The sequence below is a fragment of the Drosophila eugracilis genome, unplaced genomic scaffold, assembly GCF_018153835.1.
Source record: "Drosophila eugracilis isolate 14026-0451.02 unplaced genomic scaffold, ASM1815383v1 contig_408, whole genome shotgun sequence".
NCBI classification, from domain to species: domain Eukaryota; kingdom Metazoa; phylum Arthropoda; class Insecta; order Diptera; family Drosophilidae; genus Drosophila; species Drosophila eugracilis.
The window spans coordinates 774,914-794,464 of NW_024573270.1; the positions used below are offsets into that span (position 1 = coordinate 774,914).

The 19,551-nt window shown below is 37.9% G+C and overlaps 3 protein-coding genes across 4 annotated transcripts; 2 read left to right on the plus strand and 1 right to left on the minus strand.

The window, feature by feature from the left end:
- Nucleotides 1-1,284: 1,284 nt before the first annotated feature.
- Nucleotides 1,285-13,537, plus strand: LOC108103921. 2 transcript variants are annotated; one of them, XM_017209671.2, is made up of 6 exons: nucleotides 1,285-2,587; nucleotides 2,658-2,878; nucleotides 4,361-4,497; nucleotides 12,277-12,491; nucleotides 12,607-12,786; nucleotides 12,860-13,537. In XM_017209671.2, exons 3-6 carry the CDS (start codon nucleotides 4,471-4,473, stop codon nucleotides 13,101-13,103), a joined length of 666 nt encoding a protein of 221 aa, XP_017065160.1. In that variant the 5' UTR covers nucleotides 1,285-2,587; nucleotides 2,658-2,878; nucleotides 4,361-4,470; the 3' UTR covers nucleotides 13,104-13,537. The 2 variants fall into 2 exon arrangements, with proteins under 2 accessions (XP_017065160.1, XP_017065162.1); XM_017209673.2 differs by lacking the exons at nucleotides 1,285-2,587; nucleotides 2,658-2,878; nucleotides 4,361-4,497 and adding an exon at nucleotides 10,970-11,486.
- A 724-nt stretch (nucleotides 13,538-14,261) lies between these two features.
- On the plus strand, nucleotides 14,262-17,189 carry LOC108103939 (larval serum protein 1 alpha chain). The gene is made up of 2 exons (XM_017209697.1): nucleotides 14,262-14,829; nucleotides 14,889-17,189. Exons 1-2 carry the CDS (start codon nucleotides 14,620-14,622, stop codon nucleotides 17,061-17,063), a joined length of 2,385 nt encoding a protein of 794 aa, XP_017065186.1. The 5' UTR covers nucleotides 14,262-14,619; the 3' UTR covers nucleotides 17,064-17,189.
- A 64-nt stretch (nucleotides 17,190-17,253) lies between these two features.
- LOC108103940 (Meckel syndrome type 1 protein homolog) lies at nucleotides 17,254-19,543 on the minus strand. Its single transcript, XM_017209698.1, has one exon. The coding sequence runs from the start codon at nucleotides 19,391-19,393 to the stop codon at nucleotides 17,363-17,365; it is 2,031 nt and encodes a 676-aa protein (XP_017065187.1). The 5' UTR covers nucleotides 19,394-19,543; the 3' UTR covers nucleotides 17,254-17,362.
- Nucleotides 19,544-19,551: the final 8 nt, after the last annotated feature.

Consider the following 19,551-nt stretch of genomic DNA (forward strand, 5'->3'; position numbering starts at 1 on the left):
AGAATAATGTATTTATTTTTATTTATATGACGATGAAGCAGATGAAAGTAAATTAAATGTTAAACCTTAAAACAAATATACACACACACACACGTACATATACAAGAAACACCCAAAAACACCCAACACACACACATACGCATATATACTATACGATATATGAGATGAAATGTATGACGCAATAAAAAAAAAAACAAAACAAAACGAGAATGAACCAGAAACCAGAAGTAGACAAAACTAATTATATAAAAATCCCAATTTTCTAAGGCTAACTAATAATGGATAATGGATAATGGATAATTATTTTTTATCATTATATACATGAGACGAGAGAAATTAACAATCGGGTGCGCTGACTTTTGGGGCCCACTGTAGCGGCTGATCAAAGGCAAGGCGGTGGGGTTAACAAGTGAAAGAAAGGCTTAGTTCTTTGAGTAGAATATTTGTAGAACGAAGAATGGAAGCTTTGAAGAAACCGAAATCCCCAAGACAAAAGCTTAGAAATGAGGCCAGAGAAAGTATATAAACAACAACAAAAACAACATAACAAAAACAAAAAGGAAGAACCACCGTTTTTCAGCTTAGTTAAGCACAATACAACCCCCCACAAATCACCAACACCACCACCAACCAACCAACCAACCAACCAACCAACCCCTTTCACTCAGTATTTTTTCTCAGTTTTTTTTTCAGAACTCACACAAATCAAAAGCAGAGAAACATAAAAAATAAAAAAAAATATATATGCAAAAAATACATAAGCAGGTAAATCGAGCAAAGCGAGGTACAAGAAAGTTTACACAGAGAGAAAAGAAAGCAGCAACCAAATAGCAAAAAGAAAGTAATGAGAACACCGAAATGGACCGCCACACACTCACAGACACCCAAAACACTCACACACACAAACACACACCTACAGCCTAAGCATCAATGTGCTGCATTTGATAAACGTAATGAAGAAAAAATAAATTAAATATATATACATATATATATATATACACACAGATATATGAAATAGCAATATTGTTTCAACTGAAAATAAGCAAATCAGCAAGAAGTGGAAAAAGGGAAATTCCAGAATCCGAAAAAGAATAAACAAATCCGTAAACTAAATCAAGGAGAAGAGAATGAAACAGCAGCCAGTACAGCAATAAAATCAATATTTAATATTGTAAATTTCCGATTCAAAAAAAAAAAAAAAACAAAGCTAAACCTATAAAAAAAAAAACAACAAAATGTTAAGTTATTGTATAAAAAAAAATCCTAAATAAAAAACGAAAGCTAAAAATGATAAAAACTTAAATGTTATTTTCAAAATATTGCCTAACTTTTCGGGCTGCCCAAAGCAGTGCTCGCTTTTAGGCTTCTAATGGAAATACATACATATTTCTACAAAATTGATTTACTATGCGTGGGTTATAATCATAGCGAAAAGAGATAGCTATAGCTATTGATTGATGAATGCTTTTAGTTCATTCGATCGACGGATAATTGATTGCAATTGTTTATGGCAAACAAATCGCTTAATGCTTCCGCCTTGGCCAAATTTTTAGTATTCATCGTGATTCGATGAGGAACGCTCAGCAGAACCTTTCACCTCACATCTCGCCTCCAATCGGATTCAATTAGCCAAAACAAATCTGTTGATATCGAATTTGTTGCTTAGTTAATTATTCCCATGACGCAACTTCATAATAAAATAATCAACAAGTGTGGGATTTAAGCTGATTGAGATTTTTTGATACTCTTTGTTCTTAAGAAGGATATTTTTTGTATTTCTATTATATTTTATTACATTTCTTGATATTTCAGCAGGCAGTCTTCATGTTTTATTACTTAAATGGAAAACTCAACCATTTAAGGATATAAAAGACTGCTATATTAACAATTTTCCAAGCCTCAAGTGGAAATAAAAACTAACAAAATACAAAAATTCAAAAGAAAATAATATTATTTTGGATTTTTGTACATTAACAGCTGTGCAGTAAAAGGGATTTTTATGGCCTTCATTTATAAATAACAAGGGTCACAAATTACAGTTTTTTAAGATCCTAATTTAAGGAGATTAACTGGAATTTTAATCATTTTATATTCCGAAGAACTTAGATAACTTAATTTAGTAAGTTTCCTTATGAAAACCTTAAAAAATCCTTTAAAAATCACAGCCCTAACTTACTGTTTTTTAAATTCCCAACTTAAACTAACTCACAGCTCTAAAGCAAGTAGGAAATAACACAATTTTTTAAAATCAATTTTAATAACATATTTTTTTAATATTCCGAGTAGGGTCAACGATTTCCCGAAGCTAACTAGCAAGTTCTGAGTTCACCCACGTCACGCAGTTTCTTGAAGATGAAAAACCAGAATTTGATTTTATTCTTTCTATAATTTTGGATTTCTTTTGTTTTTGTTTTATAGATTTTGGAGTTGATTTAATTTATGAACTCTACTCGGAAAGACATTTATAGCAATTTATCTGGATTTGGTTTATGGCTTTCGGCCATTCCGATTCACATTCGCATTCGGATTCCAATGAAAGATTAATTGGCAGCCGCGAAGCTGTCAATTTTTAAATTGTTGCGCCTAAGTAAGCGGAAATGTCTTTGCCACTCGATCACGATTTCATCGAATTGAATACTACAAGACCTGCCTTTCAGATTCGATTTGAAATTGGAATTAGAATTGGATTTGGATTTTGGGTATCGATGATGCGACTAAAAGTGATGGTGATGATGGTGATGCTATCCAAGGCACCCACTCAGAAATGGAGAAGGGGAACTGGATTTTGGCCATCTATCTAATGAAAGTCAGTCATCGTTAATGGTCAAACGTGTTTTCTTCGATATGGGCATATGGCCTGACACCAACAGTGGCGATGGTAAGTTAGGTTACCCTCTTGTTCTTTTTTAAGTTTTTGTATTAAGTTTATTTTGGGATTGTTTTTAAAATTTGTTTAGGAATTTAACAAATAGAAGTTCTTGTTTTAAAATTTGGTTATTTTGTATATTTTTTTATTATATTTTTCTTTCACACTGTATGGCAAGCTATATTTTTCATTTTATCTTACTTTTAACGACATTTTTATGGCCAAAACTAAGTTTATTTTAAGATTTCACCAAAGCTTTTATAGGCACTTTACCTAAAAACTGTAAAATATCTTTAAATGCTAGGATATTAAATTAATTTATAGTTACTTAAGTATCTTAAAAATGGTATATCCAAGCCATATCTTTTCATTTACACTTTTAAGCCTAATTAAAAATAATAAAATACATTTTTCTTAATATTTTGTCATACTTACAGGCCAAAAAGTCTAACATTTCGCTGATACTGTGAACTTAAATCTTCTTCTTTATAAAGAACAAAAAATCCCCCTTCACATTCACCGTTCCCCGTTTTTCGACCACCCAAAAACGCACCTAATTTGCGAGTGCGATTCTCGTGCAGGTGCAAATTATGATGGGAGGCAAAACAGCCAATAAAAGCAACAAAAAAAGTCATAATAATTTATGGCAAAAAAGTGGGGAATAAGCTAAATAATCAGAAGAAGAAGAACAAAGCTGGGGGGGGACAACAAAAAAAGGCAAAGTAGAAGCGCTGTTACTGTGGGCCATTAAGAAATTAAAAACGAAAAAAAGCGACATGTGTAAACGGCAGAGGGGCAAAAAGTCGCGACGCCGGAGATAAAGATAAAAATCGGTTAGTTAGGCAATGGCACATCGGTCGCCGATGTATATATGTATATATAAAACGACAACCGAAAAAAGAGCTGCGCATGCGCCGCACGCGTCGCCACACAAATACACATTGCTGTCTACGTATGCGTAATACGTATACGTAATATTGTTTGTTATATACGTATACGTGATATTGTTTACTATATACGAATACGTGATATTGTTTTCTATATACGTATACGTGATATTGTTTACTATATACGTATACGTAATATTGTTTACTATATACGTATACGTAATATTGGCGCATGTGTGTCTAACTGTACAAACGCGCACGCGCTGCGGCTCTCTTGTCGTCTTTCTCGCTTCCACTAAGTGGAGTTGGTCATCATTTAGCTGGTTATTAGCTAGTTTTGGATTTAAGATAGCTAGATCTTGTTTAAGGGGAAATAATAATTATTTTTAAGACAGAAATGTTGTTTTTAAAAGGATTTTTACTTATCTTTTTTAATAGGCAGGCAGTAACTAAAAGTAGATAATGAAAGATGATAAAAACTTCAAATTGAAAAGATAAAAATCATTTTTAAGTAAATCAGCTATATATATATAGCTTAATAATATTCTTGAAATAATATTTAATTTATGATCATATTTTAACCAATATTTCTTTTTTCATTCTATAGATGATCATCTTTACAGCTGATCTCCAGCAAGTTGTGGTTTTTTTTTTTCAACGACTTGACTGCCATCACTGACGTCTTTCGATTGACTGAGTGTCTGCGATTGTGTTCTCATGCGATGGAGTCGCGCTGTCTGCGCTGTAAGCATTTGGAAGTAGAGCAAGTGTCTTTGCCGCCGCGTCTCGATTTTCTCACTCTGCGGGTAGTGTCGGCCAAAGTGTCGACTGAGTAACGGGCATACATACATAGATACATAGATATCAATGGGATGGGCAGTATTTTAGACAGATCTTTAGATTATAGCTAGGGTGTCTTTATAGCCCTGCCTCCTTTCCTTTGTTCGACGGGATCAGCTTGATTTATGTGCGATTGGTGGCGAATGATTGATTCGTCTTTCAACTTAATTGAAAGCCTGGGCAAGTTGGTTGATCATTAAGCAATTTAAGAACTTGTTGATTTAGAGATTGAGGCAGTTAATGATGGATTGGAAAAATAAATAATATGGCCGAAACAGGATGGAGGAGACTTGAACTATAATATAAACTAAATAATCAAAGATTTATTTGGAAATATACAATCTTTTTGTCATACAAATAATTAGGTATAAAAACTACTTAAAGGACTTCAATGAAATAATATCCTAAAATAAAAGTTCATTCAAAAAATATATGGAAAATCCATTAGAAAAAAAGTGATTCCCCTTAGAATCTAGAACCTATTAGGCAGTAAATCTAATCAAATGAATCCTAAATGACCTTCTGACACCTTGACTGACACAGTTCCCAATCAATTATTGCCCTTGACGGGGCATTAGAGTGGACCAACTTAACCTAAAACTGTTTTCCAATTTAAAATTTTGTTATTTGTTTTTTTTTTTTTTAGTTTTTAGTTTCTATACGCTTTGTGCTATTTATAGACTTTGTGCGCACAAAATGCTAACAAGCCGATAGAAAAAAGTTGAAAAATTATCTTCAAAAACCAGCTCTCAAAGTGGTGGGGGGTGACCGGATCTCAAGCTTTACGGAAAACTCTGATAAATTATGAAATAAACAAGTCGTAAACTCGAACTACGGTTACGAACTATTAATTAGATGGGCCATCAAAAGTTCTTAAAAGGTTTCGCCCGATAGCCGGAGCGAGCTTGATATATGGCATATCGGTCAGTTCTGATTTATAATCCCTATAAAACTTTAATGGAATTAGTGAGCCCGAGTTAATTGAATGGCCCAAAGGCTTTACTTTTATAGCGATTTCTTTCAGACTCGCTGGCGTTTCTGGGTTTGGTCTTTGCTTTCAAAATTTTTGGTATTAAAGTTCCAGTCAGAAGTTTAGTTTCGGGTTCCAGGAAATCTGGACTTGTGGTTATGCACTTGTTGTCACGGCCGAAGAGCTCTGGCTATCTGGCTATCTGTTGATCTGGAATAATTTAGAAGGGTACAGTGTGGTTCGTGATTGGAAGGTGATTGGTCTTAATAATCTGTAACTAATAAACTTGATTAACTATCAAGTTTAAAGCTAACTTTCTTGGCAGAATATTTTCAAACTTAAAGTTTTGTTTTATTAATACTAACTTAGTTATAAAAAACTTACACTTAAACATTTTTTAACACACAAATAATATAATAAAAATAAAAAATAAGGATTACCTCATCCGCAAAATCAGCACCAGACAGCGATTTAAATATTAAAACCAAACCCTCAAAAAGCTTTCGAGTTTAATATCACATTAAATTTAATTCAAACAAAATGGCCTACTTAAGAGCATTGCTAAACTCGTTCTAGAACAGGTATTAGTTAAAATTAACGATTTAAATATCTAATAAAATATATAGAATTTGCAAATTAAAGAATATTAATATTTAGAACGGGTAACAGCTAAGTAAAACAAAATAAAAAATGTAAGTTATGGCAATGCGGCATATTTACTTTTATATAATTTTAACAACGAAACGCACTGTATTTAATGCCTGAATATATTTAAAGGAACTTAATACTCCCCTTAACAAACCAAAAAAAAAAAAAAAAAAGAATAACTGGTCTTAATTATACAAAAACTCAACAGAAACTACAAAAAGCCAAGAGACAGATAGATAACTTTACGTTTTGGGGTAAAAGCAAAACGTGTTTAGCTTTCTATTTAAACTATGCAAATTCGCATTGATTATTTATTTCTTGGCTATTTGCCAGAAATAACAAAAATAAACCCCCCCCTCCCTCCCTTCCTCTCTCTTTAAAAATCGCAGGTAAAACAAATAGAAAAAAAAACAAAAAACCAACACCGTAGAAAACAGCCATAAAAAGGAGCGTTCGATCGATCGATCGATCGATTGGCTCGGCTCGGCTCAGCTCAGCTCAGCTCAGGTGGAATATGCATAACCGGTCAAAGACCAGAGATGATGAGAACCTGCTCTCGACTTGGTTGATTTTTTGGGGGATTTGATTCTAGAACCCACAGAACGTACCCTAACACGTATAGGAAATCTCTTAAGTTGGCCATAAAATATGATTTAGCCACATATTATTTATGGCCGGGCAACCAGATTCAATCTAATTCAGAAGAACGTGCAGCCATAACTGATTTTTAATATTCCATTCAGATTCAATCATGCTGGAACCCCGCCCCACCCCCTGGACATCATGCTCCACTACTAATCACAGACCACAATCCGATTTTGACTTAAAATTAGGGGCGTTGTCATAGCGGGCCACCTACAAGATTTAGAAATTAGAATATATATAGTATAAGTCCAGAAGAGGAGGGTATGAAGATTGGTTATTGTATAATATGGGTGAACGGTGTACGGCGGGGGTTCCTGCATGTGTCCCAATGCAAATTAGATACTTGGATTAACGGACAGACAGAGAAACGAACCAGTTCGTAGATCGTAGTGGGCTGCTGCTGCCTGTATCCAAGAATATCAGTGTCCCCGTGTCGCGAGTATCAATATCGTTGGGTGAGATGGGTTTTTGTGTGATCTCGAAAATGGAGCTGACCAGATTTATGGTACTGTCTATAAGGAGAGGTTCACAAAATAAGATATGCATATCAATAGATTAATAGATGCACTGATAGATACCGCTTAATTTGGCCAATAAATTGAACAAATTATATATATACAGTGATTCCAAGTTGCTATCAAGAACATGAATAAGAAACGGTAACACAGCGAGATACAGCCATTGGCCATTTATTAAAATTTTTAGAGATATATATTTTGAAGTTAATTTAGGAGTTTGAAAAAGAGATTTGCAGATTGAAATCTTTATAAATTTATAAAAAAAAACCAAATGTTAGCTTTCAAAAACTGAAGCAGATGGGGGGGGCTATTTAATTAAATTATTAAGTTTATAAATTAAACACCTTTTGATTTCGCAGAACAGTTATAATTGATAAAATCTAGCACAGCAGACCTTTACTTTTTATCAATGAAACATTTATATAGAAGTGTCTAATAGGAACAGCCTTAGTCTTAGTTACTAAGCAGAAAAGCAAAGCTTAAACTTCCGCAGATATTGGTCAAGGATATGAAAGCCTAGTTTGGGCTTTTCAAGAAAATCTGTAAACTAAAAGAATTTTCAGAAAACTTTCCTCTCACCTTAAGTTTGTTTTCATAGCCAGCCAGTCTCGTGAAATCTTAACTCAAGGTCCAATTTAATGACTCTTCGTCATGCTGGTCAATTTTAGGCCCTGATTTCAGTGTTTTCCTGATGGCAACAAGATTTTTACATAATAATATTTACATCATCGCCTATCATCCCGCAAAAAACCACCTCAAGGGCAAAGAATAAGAAGGAGAGAAACAGAATCGTTTCGATTCGTATAGAACTAAATGTTTTGGTTCCTAAAAAAAATCTCGTTTCTGTCTCCTTATAATTGCTAATTTATTTATTTATTTTATATTCTTCTTCTTCTTCTTTTTTCCAGCTCTTTCTTTATTGTTTTGGCTAAGCGTTGATGGGGGGGGAGGGCGAAAAAATAAACAGAGAGCTGGGCGTTTGGAAAGGAAACGAAAAAGTAGATGCTCTGTAAAGATGTTTAACTTGTGAATATAGAAAGTATATAGATAGATGGCTTAAGGAGTACTAACTATATACCAAAAATCACAAATTTTATAAAGTTTAAATTTATATAAATATGATTTTTTATAAATATTTTTCATAATTAATCAAAAATATTTCTTTACAAGCAGAAAAAAGGTTTCTTTCCAAAATTAGGAAAAAGGGAAAAATTTCACAACTTAAAGCCAAGATAATCTTTAAGCGCTCTTCTTTCTATATAATAAACTAAAACTATATAAAATTCAAAATACCCAGAAAAAATCTGGCATAATTCCGTATAAAAATCGGCAAAATTCAAAGCGGCCAGCGAAACGAGGGAACTGATGGGGGCCGCGTAACAAGTTGTTCGATCTGTTAATTTGCCAAAGAAATCACAGGCAGACACGGGCGAAAGATCGCAATAAAAATTAGAGACAAAAAGTATAAAAAATACAAATAATGAAACACTTTCTTTTCTTTTCTTTCGAATTTTGTGTATAGCATATGCAAATGGCAAAGATTTAGCCGAAAAATCACGTTAATCGAATGGTAATTAATGCAGGCAGCTGCATGTCAGGCAGATAGGCAGGCAGGCAGGCAGGCTTTTACCTGGAATTAAGGTGATGACAATTAATTGAGTGACGAGATGAGTCAGTTAAAGAGAGATAGAGACAGAGATATAGAAAGATATAGCCCCACACCCCTAATGCGGGCGGGCGGTTAACTCGTTTAAAAGGTCCCACTAAGTGAGACATCAAGATCGGACAAAACTTTTTGGGCGTGTGCGCAAGTATGCATAACAAATGCGATTTCAAAAATCAAAAAAAAAAAAAAGAAAAATATCAAAGACAGACATCAACTTATAGTTTCCAAGGCGAACTGACCAACTAACTAACAGCCATCACACACTTCTGACAACTTGCTGAAATGGCCAAAAAAAAAAGAAAAAAACGTTTTCATTAGGCCAAGAAGATCAGCCAGCCAACCAACCAGAAGAAGAATCTTTTTTTCGATTCATTCAAAGAGATGACTTCGAATGAAAAATGAATGCCGTGCGGCATTCGTTTAAGTTATTAAGCATAAAACTTAAATTAGAGGCACCATTAGCGATTATCATTAGAGCTGCGTGTCCAGTCCGGTTTCATTTCAATCTTCTTATCTCTTCGATGGGAACACACACACACACTTTGATTGACAGCCATAAACTCGCCACTTTTCCTTAATCAAAATTTGAGTTTTCTGTTTGGTGTTTTTTTTGAACGAGAACTGGAAATCTAAAAACAGCTTAAACTCCCTGCCATAAATATTTAATAAAAATTCAAAAGCATTAATTTACTAACTTAAATTTCTGGAAATGCAAAACGATAAACGAATAAAAATAGATTGCATAAACAAAACAAGAAAGTGGATCAAAAAAACAGTAACAAAAATGTTTAAAAATATAAAAAAAAATGTTTTTAAAAACATAACTTTTCCACTTCATAAATACATTTCGGCGCACCTTGAAATTATGTTTATAGGCCATTATGTTTCTAAAAACATTTTGTTAAGCCAGCTTTTTAAAGTCATATATCAGGATTTGTACTAAAACTAAAAAATCTTTAAAAATTGACTAAAAAAAAGAGAAGAAATAACCGTTAATTAATCAAGAACTAGTTCGTTAAATTCGGATATAAAAGTTGGTTTTAATGGGCCTTAACTATTGGAATATGAATAATTAACATAAAAAGAATCAAATTCAAGGCTTCAAAATGCCTTTGCAAAGTGGAATTTTGAAAATTCTACAAAAATGTACAAGTAAATTTGAAGATTTTCGTAACAAACAGTGATCAAGATTAAACAATATCTTTATAAATAGAGCCATTAGTGTAAGCAATAGCTGCTATGCAAATGAGGGAAATACAAAAAGGTTTGAAAAGCTACCGAAAGCGAAAACCTTTGGCAGCCATCCGATGACCCTGGCAATTAAATGGTATTCTTTGAGCCGAAGATTTGAAGATGTGAAGATCTCCCAAGACCAAGACAGACACTGATCTAGCCAGAAGAATCGCATTTTGATAAATTTTGATAAGAGACCAAAGAAATAGAAGTAGAAAACGGAACGACTAATTAAGCGAAGGCTGAACGTTTTCAGACCTGATGTGCATTAGCATATGAAACCGTATGAGAATGGGGCATCATCTTATCACTAGAGAAGAATCACCATGTCTACGCTATGAAGAATCAGATTGAAGATTGAAGATTTCCTTTGCTGGTTCCATTCAGCAGTACTTTCGGAACTTTTTGGTCTGCAAAACTGGTCATCAGAAAGAAAAAAAAAATCGTTAATCGTGAATCGACGCATATTTTATATACTATATACTATATATATATTTTTTTTTTTAGATATATTCCATGCTTTATAAAAAATTAACGCAGATTTAAATTTACGCACATGCATGGAGACTAAAATATATATATAAATATATATATACAGTGAGAATCATCATTAAACGTGTATGCTAATTTGATGATGGCGGTTTTCTAATTTTGTTGCCCCGAAAACCAGATTTCTATGCTGCGATCTCTTCGATCTGCGATCAGTCTCCGTCAGCAACTGCTAAACCTACAAAAAATAACCTAACCATGGATTGTCCCAGAAGGCCCTAAAATTTGTTACAACTTTTTTCGCTAGGCCCTAATCTATCCACAGAATGGATGATTATCCCCCCTTGTTTTGGGCTAATCCCCTCCCTCAAATATATATATATTCGATTTTTTTTTTTGTTGCCCATTTTTAACGTTGACAAACTTTGGCTTTTTTCGGATTCTAAGTGACAGAGCGACGCCGGCAGCGGCGCAGTTCGTTGTCCGGTTCCTATTTCTGCCGACTTCGCTGCCAGCGTCGCAGATAATACCATATATAAGGAAACAAGAAGTCGCATCGTTTGTATTTATTTGCTAGAATCTGTGAGCATCGGAACTAACCGAGCCCCGCCACTAATATCATCTAAGGAAATATATTTTTCAAAAATATATAGTCCTCGTTTCGAATTTTTTTTCCCCAAACCACAAAAAAACCTCAAAAATACACATAAAAATGAAGAGTTTTGTAAGTGCCTGGAAAAGAAAAAGAAAACATTTTTTTTTGTTTGGTGTCCTCAAAAAACTAAAAAAAAAAAGAAGAAGAAGAAGAAGAAAGGATCAAGTGAAAGTGCGCGTTAAGGGCATGTCCTTAGAAAAAGTGAAAATGACTTTAAAGTTATTTCGGAATTTAACGGAATTTTACGGAATTTTTAACTTTTATTTAAAAGGATCTAAAAAGGCTTCATGAAAACTTTACTTTAAAACTAAAAATCGAAACAATAAAATAAACTAAACTAAAGGAAGTTTTAATGGCTTCTTAACTTCGGAAATCACTTAAAAACATATAAAACGCGAAAACGAACGAACTAATGACCTACTCTTTAAGGAAAAGTCTTAAACTAAATCGGTTTCGGATCACCTTGAGCCACCGCACAGCTCATCAACGTCAAAAACCGACGAATGACAAATATCGAAACGGTTGGAACCCATTATGATTAGTGCCTCGGCCCGAAACCAAATCAAATAAATCACGGGGCAAATATAGATAAAACAATCACAAAAAAAAAGAAAAAAAAAAAAAATAAATAATAAAAAAAACAGCGATAGACTTGCGAGACAAAGCGACGCTGTGCGGTCAGAAACGCCAGCGAAACGCGCGCGACTTTGATTAATTGCCCGCTAATGCGAGATGCAAAAAACGAATCCGCAAAGAAACAACGAAATTAAAGCGTTTAATAACGCCTGTGATCTACAGAATAAACTTATTAAGAATATCTTGTGGATGGTTTTCTAACCAGAACTTCTCCTTTTTCCAGCTGATCCTTTTGGGTTTCGCTGCTTTGGCTGCTGCCGATGTCAAGCATCTGACAGATCGCAATCTGGACCTCTTCAAGTACAATCCCAGTGACATTTACACCCTGCCCGAGGACATTGATGATGAGAAGCCGGCGGTTCATTTCAGCGGCGATGTGATGAAGGCCAAGACCGAGACTCTGCAGAACTACAACTCTGGCAAGAAATTCAAGCTGGAGTGAGTATTATATAACTAGTATATATAGTCAAGATAATGTTCGGAAAACTAAAAACTAAAGAAGATTTCTTAACCTAAAACTAAGTAACTAACTTTGAATATCCTTATTTTCTAGACTGAAGACCCAGAACGGCATCCAAGTTAGCAGCGTGGGCAAGCTGAAGGACGACAAGACCTTTGTGGTCAGCGGCTCTTACTCGTTCACTGGCGCCGATGGCAAGCGGTACAAGACCCGTTACACCGCCGATGAGTTCGGTTACCATCCAATCACCGAGCTGGATCTCGATATTCCTGAGTGAGTATTTACATTTTATAAATATTTAAAAAAAAACCCTTTTATTATGTATTTTTTATTACTATTACTATAGGCCCCAGCCTTTGGCCTCTGCCGGACAGCGCCAGACCGTGGACCCCAGCAGCCTGTTGGGCAACAAGAACCGCTTCCAGTTCCTGCAGCAGACCCTTGACTCCGATCAGGGACCTCTGCGCGGCAGCGGACAGAGTGGCGATGATTATAGCTACACGTCTCCCTACAATGGCAATGGCTATGATTACCAGCCACCTCAGGTACAATTGTCGACGCCATCCCGTCTGTATCTGCCAACGGCATAAGGTGGATGTATATGGTTTCCCCACCTACCTATCCCTACACCTCCCCCGTTTCCCGATCCCCGACTTATCCCCAGCTGCAAAGTATTTAGTTTATTTTTTTTTGTTTAAGTGCAACTCCAACAGGCAAATGAAGAGTTAACAAGAAAGAAAACAAAAAAGAAAAGAAAAGAAAATGAAACAAAAGGCAAATCACAGAGCTAGCGAAATTTTTTTTTATCATTTTTTAGTGTTATACACGGAGCACAATTTTATATGATATTATACCTATATACAAAACTCTGATATATGTTATATATCTACACCAAACACACCCACAAACACACACAAAGAAAACACACACACGCACACAAATCCCGACAAAAGACACAAAACGAATCTATGTATATACACTGAGTGATATTAGTAGTAAATAAAATGGCTAAACTAACGATCAATATCTTGATTGGTTTCAATTTGGATTTATTAAAGAGAGACTTTAAGTGTTGTTTAAGCTTCTCTTGAGATCTTAACTTAAATAATTGGGAAATAAAACAAAGACTTTCACTTCCTATTTTGGCTTCGGGTTTTGCTTTAATTTAGTTTTCTTAAATTCATTCATATTTACTAGCATTTTTGTGCAAAGTTCTAATCTAATTACTTTAAGTTTGACATTTTGTATACTATTTGTATTTAAAGAAAATATAAAATATTTTAACAGAGCTCTGAATATGATTTTCAACATGGTTTTAAGCAGTGCGATGATTATTGCGCGACGAGCCTAAAAGCAGGCAACAAAATGAAGAAGCCATGTGTGTTTTATTTTCTAATAAAATCAATTTAATATTAATATACTTATAACAATAGCTCTTAAATTCTTAAAATAAAACAACAAATATATCTGCTTAATATATTTTAAATATCATGATGTATTGAGCTTTTAAAAAAATCTGATTAATAAGAACATGAAATCTAGCCATCACTCATACGGCATGTTGTATATACATTTCTTCATCTGTTTAACTTGCTAATCAGAAACTAGACAGGCAGCTGTACTCAACCCTATTCCTTCCCCATTAAGTAGTCAATTGGATAATTGTATAATTTAACATTATATTTCTTTTTAGCACTTAAGATTTAATACAAATTATTTTACGTGGTTACCTAATATAAACTAAAAGCGGTTAGAACTTGTGCAAAATTCAAAGACAAAGAATAGCTATTTTTGGAAAAACAACAGACATAGAGCGACTCGATAAGTGGTGACCAACGGAGGCTAGCCGGGTGATAAGCCGATTCGCTGGAGTAGCAACAGATGGTACGACGAGCACCTGAGATACACCCGCTGATCCATGACCCCGGCGATTGGCAGATGCGTCACAGATATGACACTCCTCCATTTGAGATTTCTTGGGCTATAAAAGCGGCCCCTTGGCCATCGACAAGGCAACAGTCTTTAGGCATTGGATCCACTAAGTGCATCCGATCCGGAGCAGGTTGAGTAGTTGAGAGTTTCAAGACGGAAGGAGTCACCCTAAGCATGAAGGTTGCTATCGCATTTCTGGCCTGTGTGGGTCTGGTTGCGGCCATTGGCTTCCACCAGACACCCAAACTGAAGATCGCCGACAAAGCCTTCTTGGAGAAGCAGAAGTTCCTCTTCGAGATGGTCTACCGTGTGGAGGATCCATTGGCTTTCGAGGAGTACATCAAGATTGGCGAGAAGTTCTACTTCGAGAAGGAGCACTACACGGTAAGTAGTGGTACATCCCTAAGAATATGGTGTTTATATCATCTCCTAATCCTCTGCAGCACTTTGACTTGTACATGGAGAAATTCTACGACGCCTACATGGCACATGCCCTTCTGCCCAAGGGTGAGTTCTTCGGAGCATTGGTGAAATACCATGCCAAGCAGGCACGTGGACTCTTCAACTTCTTCTACTACGCCAAGGATTGGGAGACCTTCATGACCAACGTGGCCTGGGCACGCATGCACGTCAACGAGGGCATGTTCGTCTATGCTCTGACTTTGGCCGTGATCCATCGCGATGATTTCCACGGTCTAATGCTGCCCGCCATCCATGAGATCTTCCCGCAGTTCTTCTTCAACAGCAAATTCGTATTCGAGGCCGAGAAGTTCGATTACGAGATGTGGATGAAGACCAGCATGTACGAAAAGGAGTACCTGGATGTGTACCACCACAAGACCCCAGCTCATGGATACGAACATGGCTATGGAAACATGTACCAGTCCAGCGACTACATGTACATGAAGGACTTCAAGATGTGGCAGTGGTGGAAACTGATGGGTCTGGGCGAGCACTGGTACAGCGAGGACAAGTACATTCTCCGTGAGAACATCTACCAATTCAACCACGAAAGCAAGTGGCTCACCATGATGAAGGACGTCAAGAAATTCTACATGCCAGTGGACTACAGCCGCGATCTCTATCTCTACAACGAAGAGTCCAAGATGTCCTACTTTACCGAGGATTTGGGATGGAACAGCTACTGGTACTACCTGAACATGGATTACTCGTTCTTCTTGGACGGCAAGACCTTCGGCTTGAGCAATGATCGTCGTGGCGAATGGTGGTTGTACAATGTCCACCAACTGCTCAGCAGGTACCACATGGAGCGTCTGTCTCACGGACTCGGCGAGATCCCCGAATTCTCTTGGTATCACCAGATCGAGATGGGCTATGATCCTCAGATGATCTACTACAACGGCGTTGGCTTCAGCTACCGCAAGAACTACTACGAGATGGAGACATACGGCAACTTCGAGATGCTGGACAAGATCACCGGCTTCCAGAAGCGTATCTACAACATCATCGAGTTGGGCTACTACCAGACTGCCGATGGCCATATGATTGATCTGCGCAAACCGGAATCCATTGAATTCATTGGCAACATGATGCAGGGCAATATCGATACCATGGACAACATGTTCTTCCAGTTCTGGTACATGCTGGCCCATATGTACTTCGCTGACGCCGATTTCCACCAGATGGAGGTTTATCCCAATGTGATGCTCAACTTCGAGACCATGATGCGTGATCCTATGTTCTACATGTTCTACAAGTCGATCGCCCAGGTCTACTTCCAGTTCATGCACCACCTGCCCAAGTACACCAAGGAGCAATTGCTGATGCCGGGTGTGACCCTGAAACATGTAGAGGTCAGCGAGTTGACCACCTACTTCGATCTGGTTGACTTCGATGTGACCAACATGCTCAACGACAAGATGGTCTTCCACGATGGTCAGTTCGTGTGGGACAAGTCCTTGTACGCCCGCCAGATGAGGCTGAACCACAAGCCCTTCAGCTACACCTACACCATTGATTCGGTCAAGGATGAGAGGGTTGTGATCCGTGCCTTCCTGGGACCCAAATTCGATGAGTTCGGCAGGACAATTTCGTTGACCGATAACCGCATGAACTTCATGGAGATCGATGAGTTCTCCTACGAACTGAAGGCCGGCAGCAACATGATCCTCCGCAAATCCAACGACTTCTACTGGACCGTCAAGGATCGTACCACCTACACCGAGCTTTACTACTACACCATGATGGCCTTTGATGGCAAGTACAACTTCCCCATGGACATCTCCGAGCCTCACTGCGGATTCCCCGATCGCCTTGTCTTGCCCATGGGCTGGAAGAAGGGTATGCCCATGCAGATGTTCTTCATGGTTGTCCCATACATGGCCCCCAAGCACGAGCAGTTCTCTACCTTCGATTACACCTACTCCTGTGGCATTGGATCTGGCGCCCGTTTCGTTGACAGCATGCCATTCGGTTATCCCTTCGATCGCGAGATCGATGAGTACGAATTCTTCGTGCCCAACATGTACTTCAAGGATGTGATGATCTACCATGCCGACACCATGGAGAAGTACTACACATACAAGGGTTACTCTCAATACGGTCACTTCGATTACTCCTTCTTCAGCGACTACTACACCAAGTACTTCATGTTGTAGATTGCAGCTTGAATTCATCTTTCCCATTTCTATTTTGACCACATGATGAACCTCTTTGGGCGGATTTGCTCAGGATCATAGTTTGTAAGCAGAGCAAAAAGTGAAATAAACTTTCGAAAATCCAAAGGTTTTAAGGCTACTATAAAGAAGGATATTACTGATGAGTTTAGTCCAAAGAAAAGGCTTTGACTTTGGCAAACTGCTAAGCCACTGATTTATATTTCATTTACTTAACTTGTAATCATGGCATAGCACCAATCTCAGCCTGGAAGTATGCAGAATCCGACTTATAACGAATCTCAACTGGCTGCCAGCAGCGATTCGATTCGCTCCCTGGCCTCCACAAAGGCAGCCATCACCTCGTCCAAGGTAGTGGCCCTGGATGTATCTGGATGTAAACTTGATTTGGGATCCTCATCATCGCTGTCGCTATCGTCGCTGTCGCCTCCGAGTTCCAAATGAAATTGAATATGACTGGAGGTGTCGATATGCCGCTGTTGGAGCTTCTGTATCCGAAGTACCAGAGATCCCGTTGCAGTCATAGCCCTTTCCACTTTCAAATCCATACGATTATGCAGTTCGGATTGCCTGTGCACATCGAAATATGACTCAAAGTCGAAGAGCTGACGACCGCCAATGAAATATCGATTAAGAGCATCCAGCCAGTTGCCAAGTGGTCGGATGCACTGCAATCGAATAGATTCCGTGGGCAGGGTGGATGTCAGCGAGATGGCATAGTAAGCATAACCTTCGCAACGTTCCCTTTGCCAACTGTCTATGCTAATCACCTCGAAATAAAGATGCAGAAGATCGGCCGGCTGATGTTGCTCCTCGCAGAGGATGGTCACCTGCCAGCAGTGACCCAAACGGGCGATCCTAAAGTCGCCGGCATTCCAGCATGTGGCAGTGGCACCCTGCATGGGATCCTCATCTACGGAAGACTCATAAATGGTATTCTCTGGAGGTTTCAAATAGTATCTAACATGGATGTTGGGATTCTCAAAGTATTGGGCTTCATGAAGTTCCAGCAGGAGTGAAACCCTCTTCGTTCTTTTCGGTGGCATTTTAAATTGGAGAAGACATCGTCTTTCGGTGGCTGCTGCTCGCCGTTTATGATAAAAATCGATGATCTCCAAAGCGGAGGCTTCTTCAGGGAGATCCTCTTGGGAATCCACGTCCTCTTTCTCCTCCTCATCAGCCTCCAGTAAACTGCCTTCTTTGTAGACCTCCAGAGGCGTGGCATTCTCGAATCCAAAGGCATACAGCTGACGACAATCATTATCACGCTCGATCTGGATCATATAGTCCAGATCCTGGGCACTGCTACTGAAATCTGGATAAACATATAGTAGACCCTGTTCAGGATCATATCGTATGCTGACTAACAGAGTATCCTCCTGTAGATCAGCATATATGTACATCAATTGGTAACCCTTTTTATGGAATTCACTTGCTTCCACTGGTAAAACATCCTCGGAATCCCTATCTACCACAGTGTGGATCAAGCAAGTTCTGGCCGCAAAGTTGGGATCATCGAGTACCGAAACATCTGACATATTGGCTGAGGATAGTCCATTGGTTTCCCAAGTAGTTAACGCCGTACTCTTTCTCATCCTGCGTTTGGACTTTCGCATTCTACGACGAACTCTAATCGGTTCCGGATCTTCATCCTGGTCATTCGCCTGATTCTCCAGTTTCCTGAGATATTGCTGCTGCAGCTCCAGAGTCTCCAGAGCCCATATGTGATAGCGTCGCTGGATTTTCGGGGCACAACTTCCGGGATCTGGTATGTAACGATCTAATTCCGAATGACTGAAATATTTTTGCTGCCAGGTTATCCGTATAGTGGCAATGGCACCATTACAAAGTTCCTTATTCCTTTCGTAGAAGACGTCACCAGCGGGACGATTGTTTTCACTTAAGATGCTCCACGAAGGATTGCTCTGGGACTCCACATCCTCTACCTCCTTCACTCCATCTTCCTCTTTGCCCTGAGATATGGGACTCCTTCGTTGCCTCACCATATTCCCGGCATTTCCGCTATAGCCAGTGCCCACACTATAATAGCTACAGTAGTAGCCCAATCGATGCTTTCCACCATAGGAATCATCGGACTGGGGAATATGGATTAGGCAATCCTGCCAGACTTCTTCCTCAGATCCAGGATAATGCTCACCATGTCCATTGGCCGATTGAGGTCCCACATATTCGAATCTGGGCACTGGCAGCCATTCGCTTATGTGTCGCAGTTTCAGTTCCAGCTGCAAGTCAGCGATGTTTCCACTCAGACGATAGACTCCTGTGCGCTTAATGTCCGTTCCTTTTCGCATGTTTTCTTAATGATTTCTTTTCTAAAAGCAACTCTTATTTAAATCTTTAAATCTGAATAATCTTACAACGCCTATTTGTTTTGCTCGCATTTCGTTTTGTTTTTAATTTTCAAAGAACCGTTGTCTAGGCAACCATTCGATAAAATACCAAATACTAT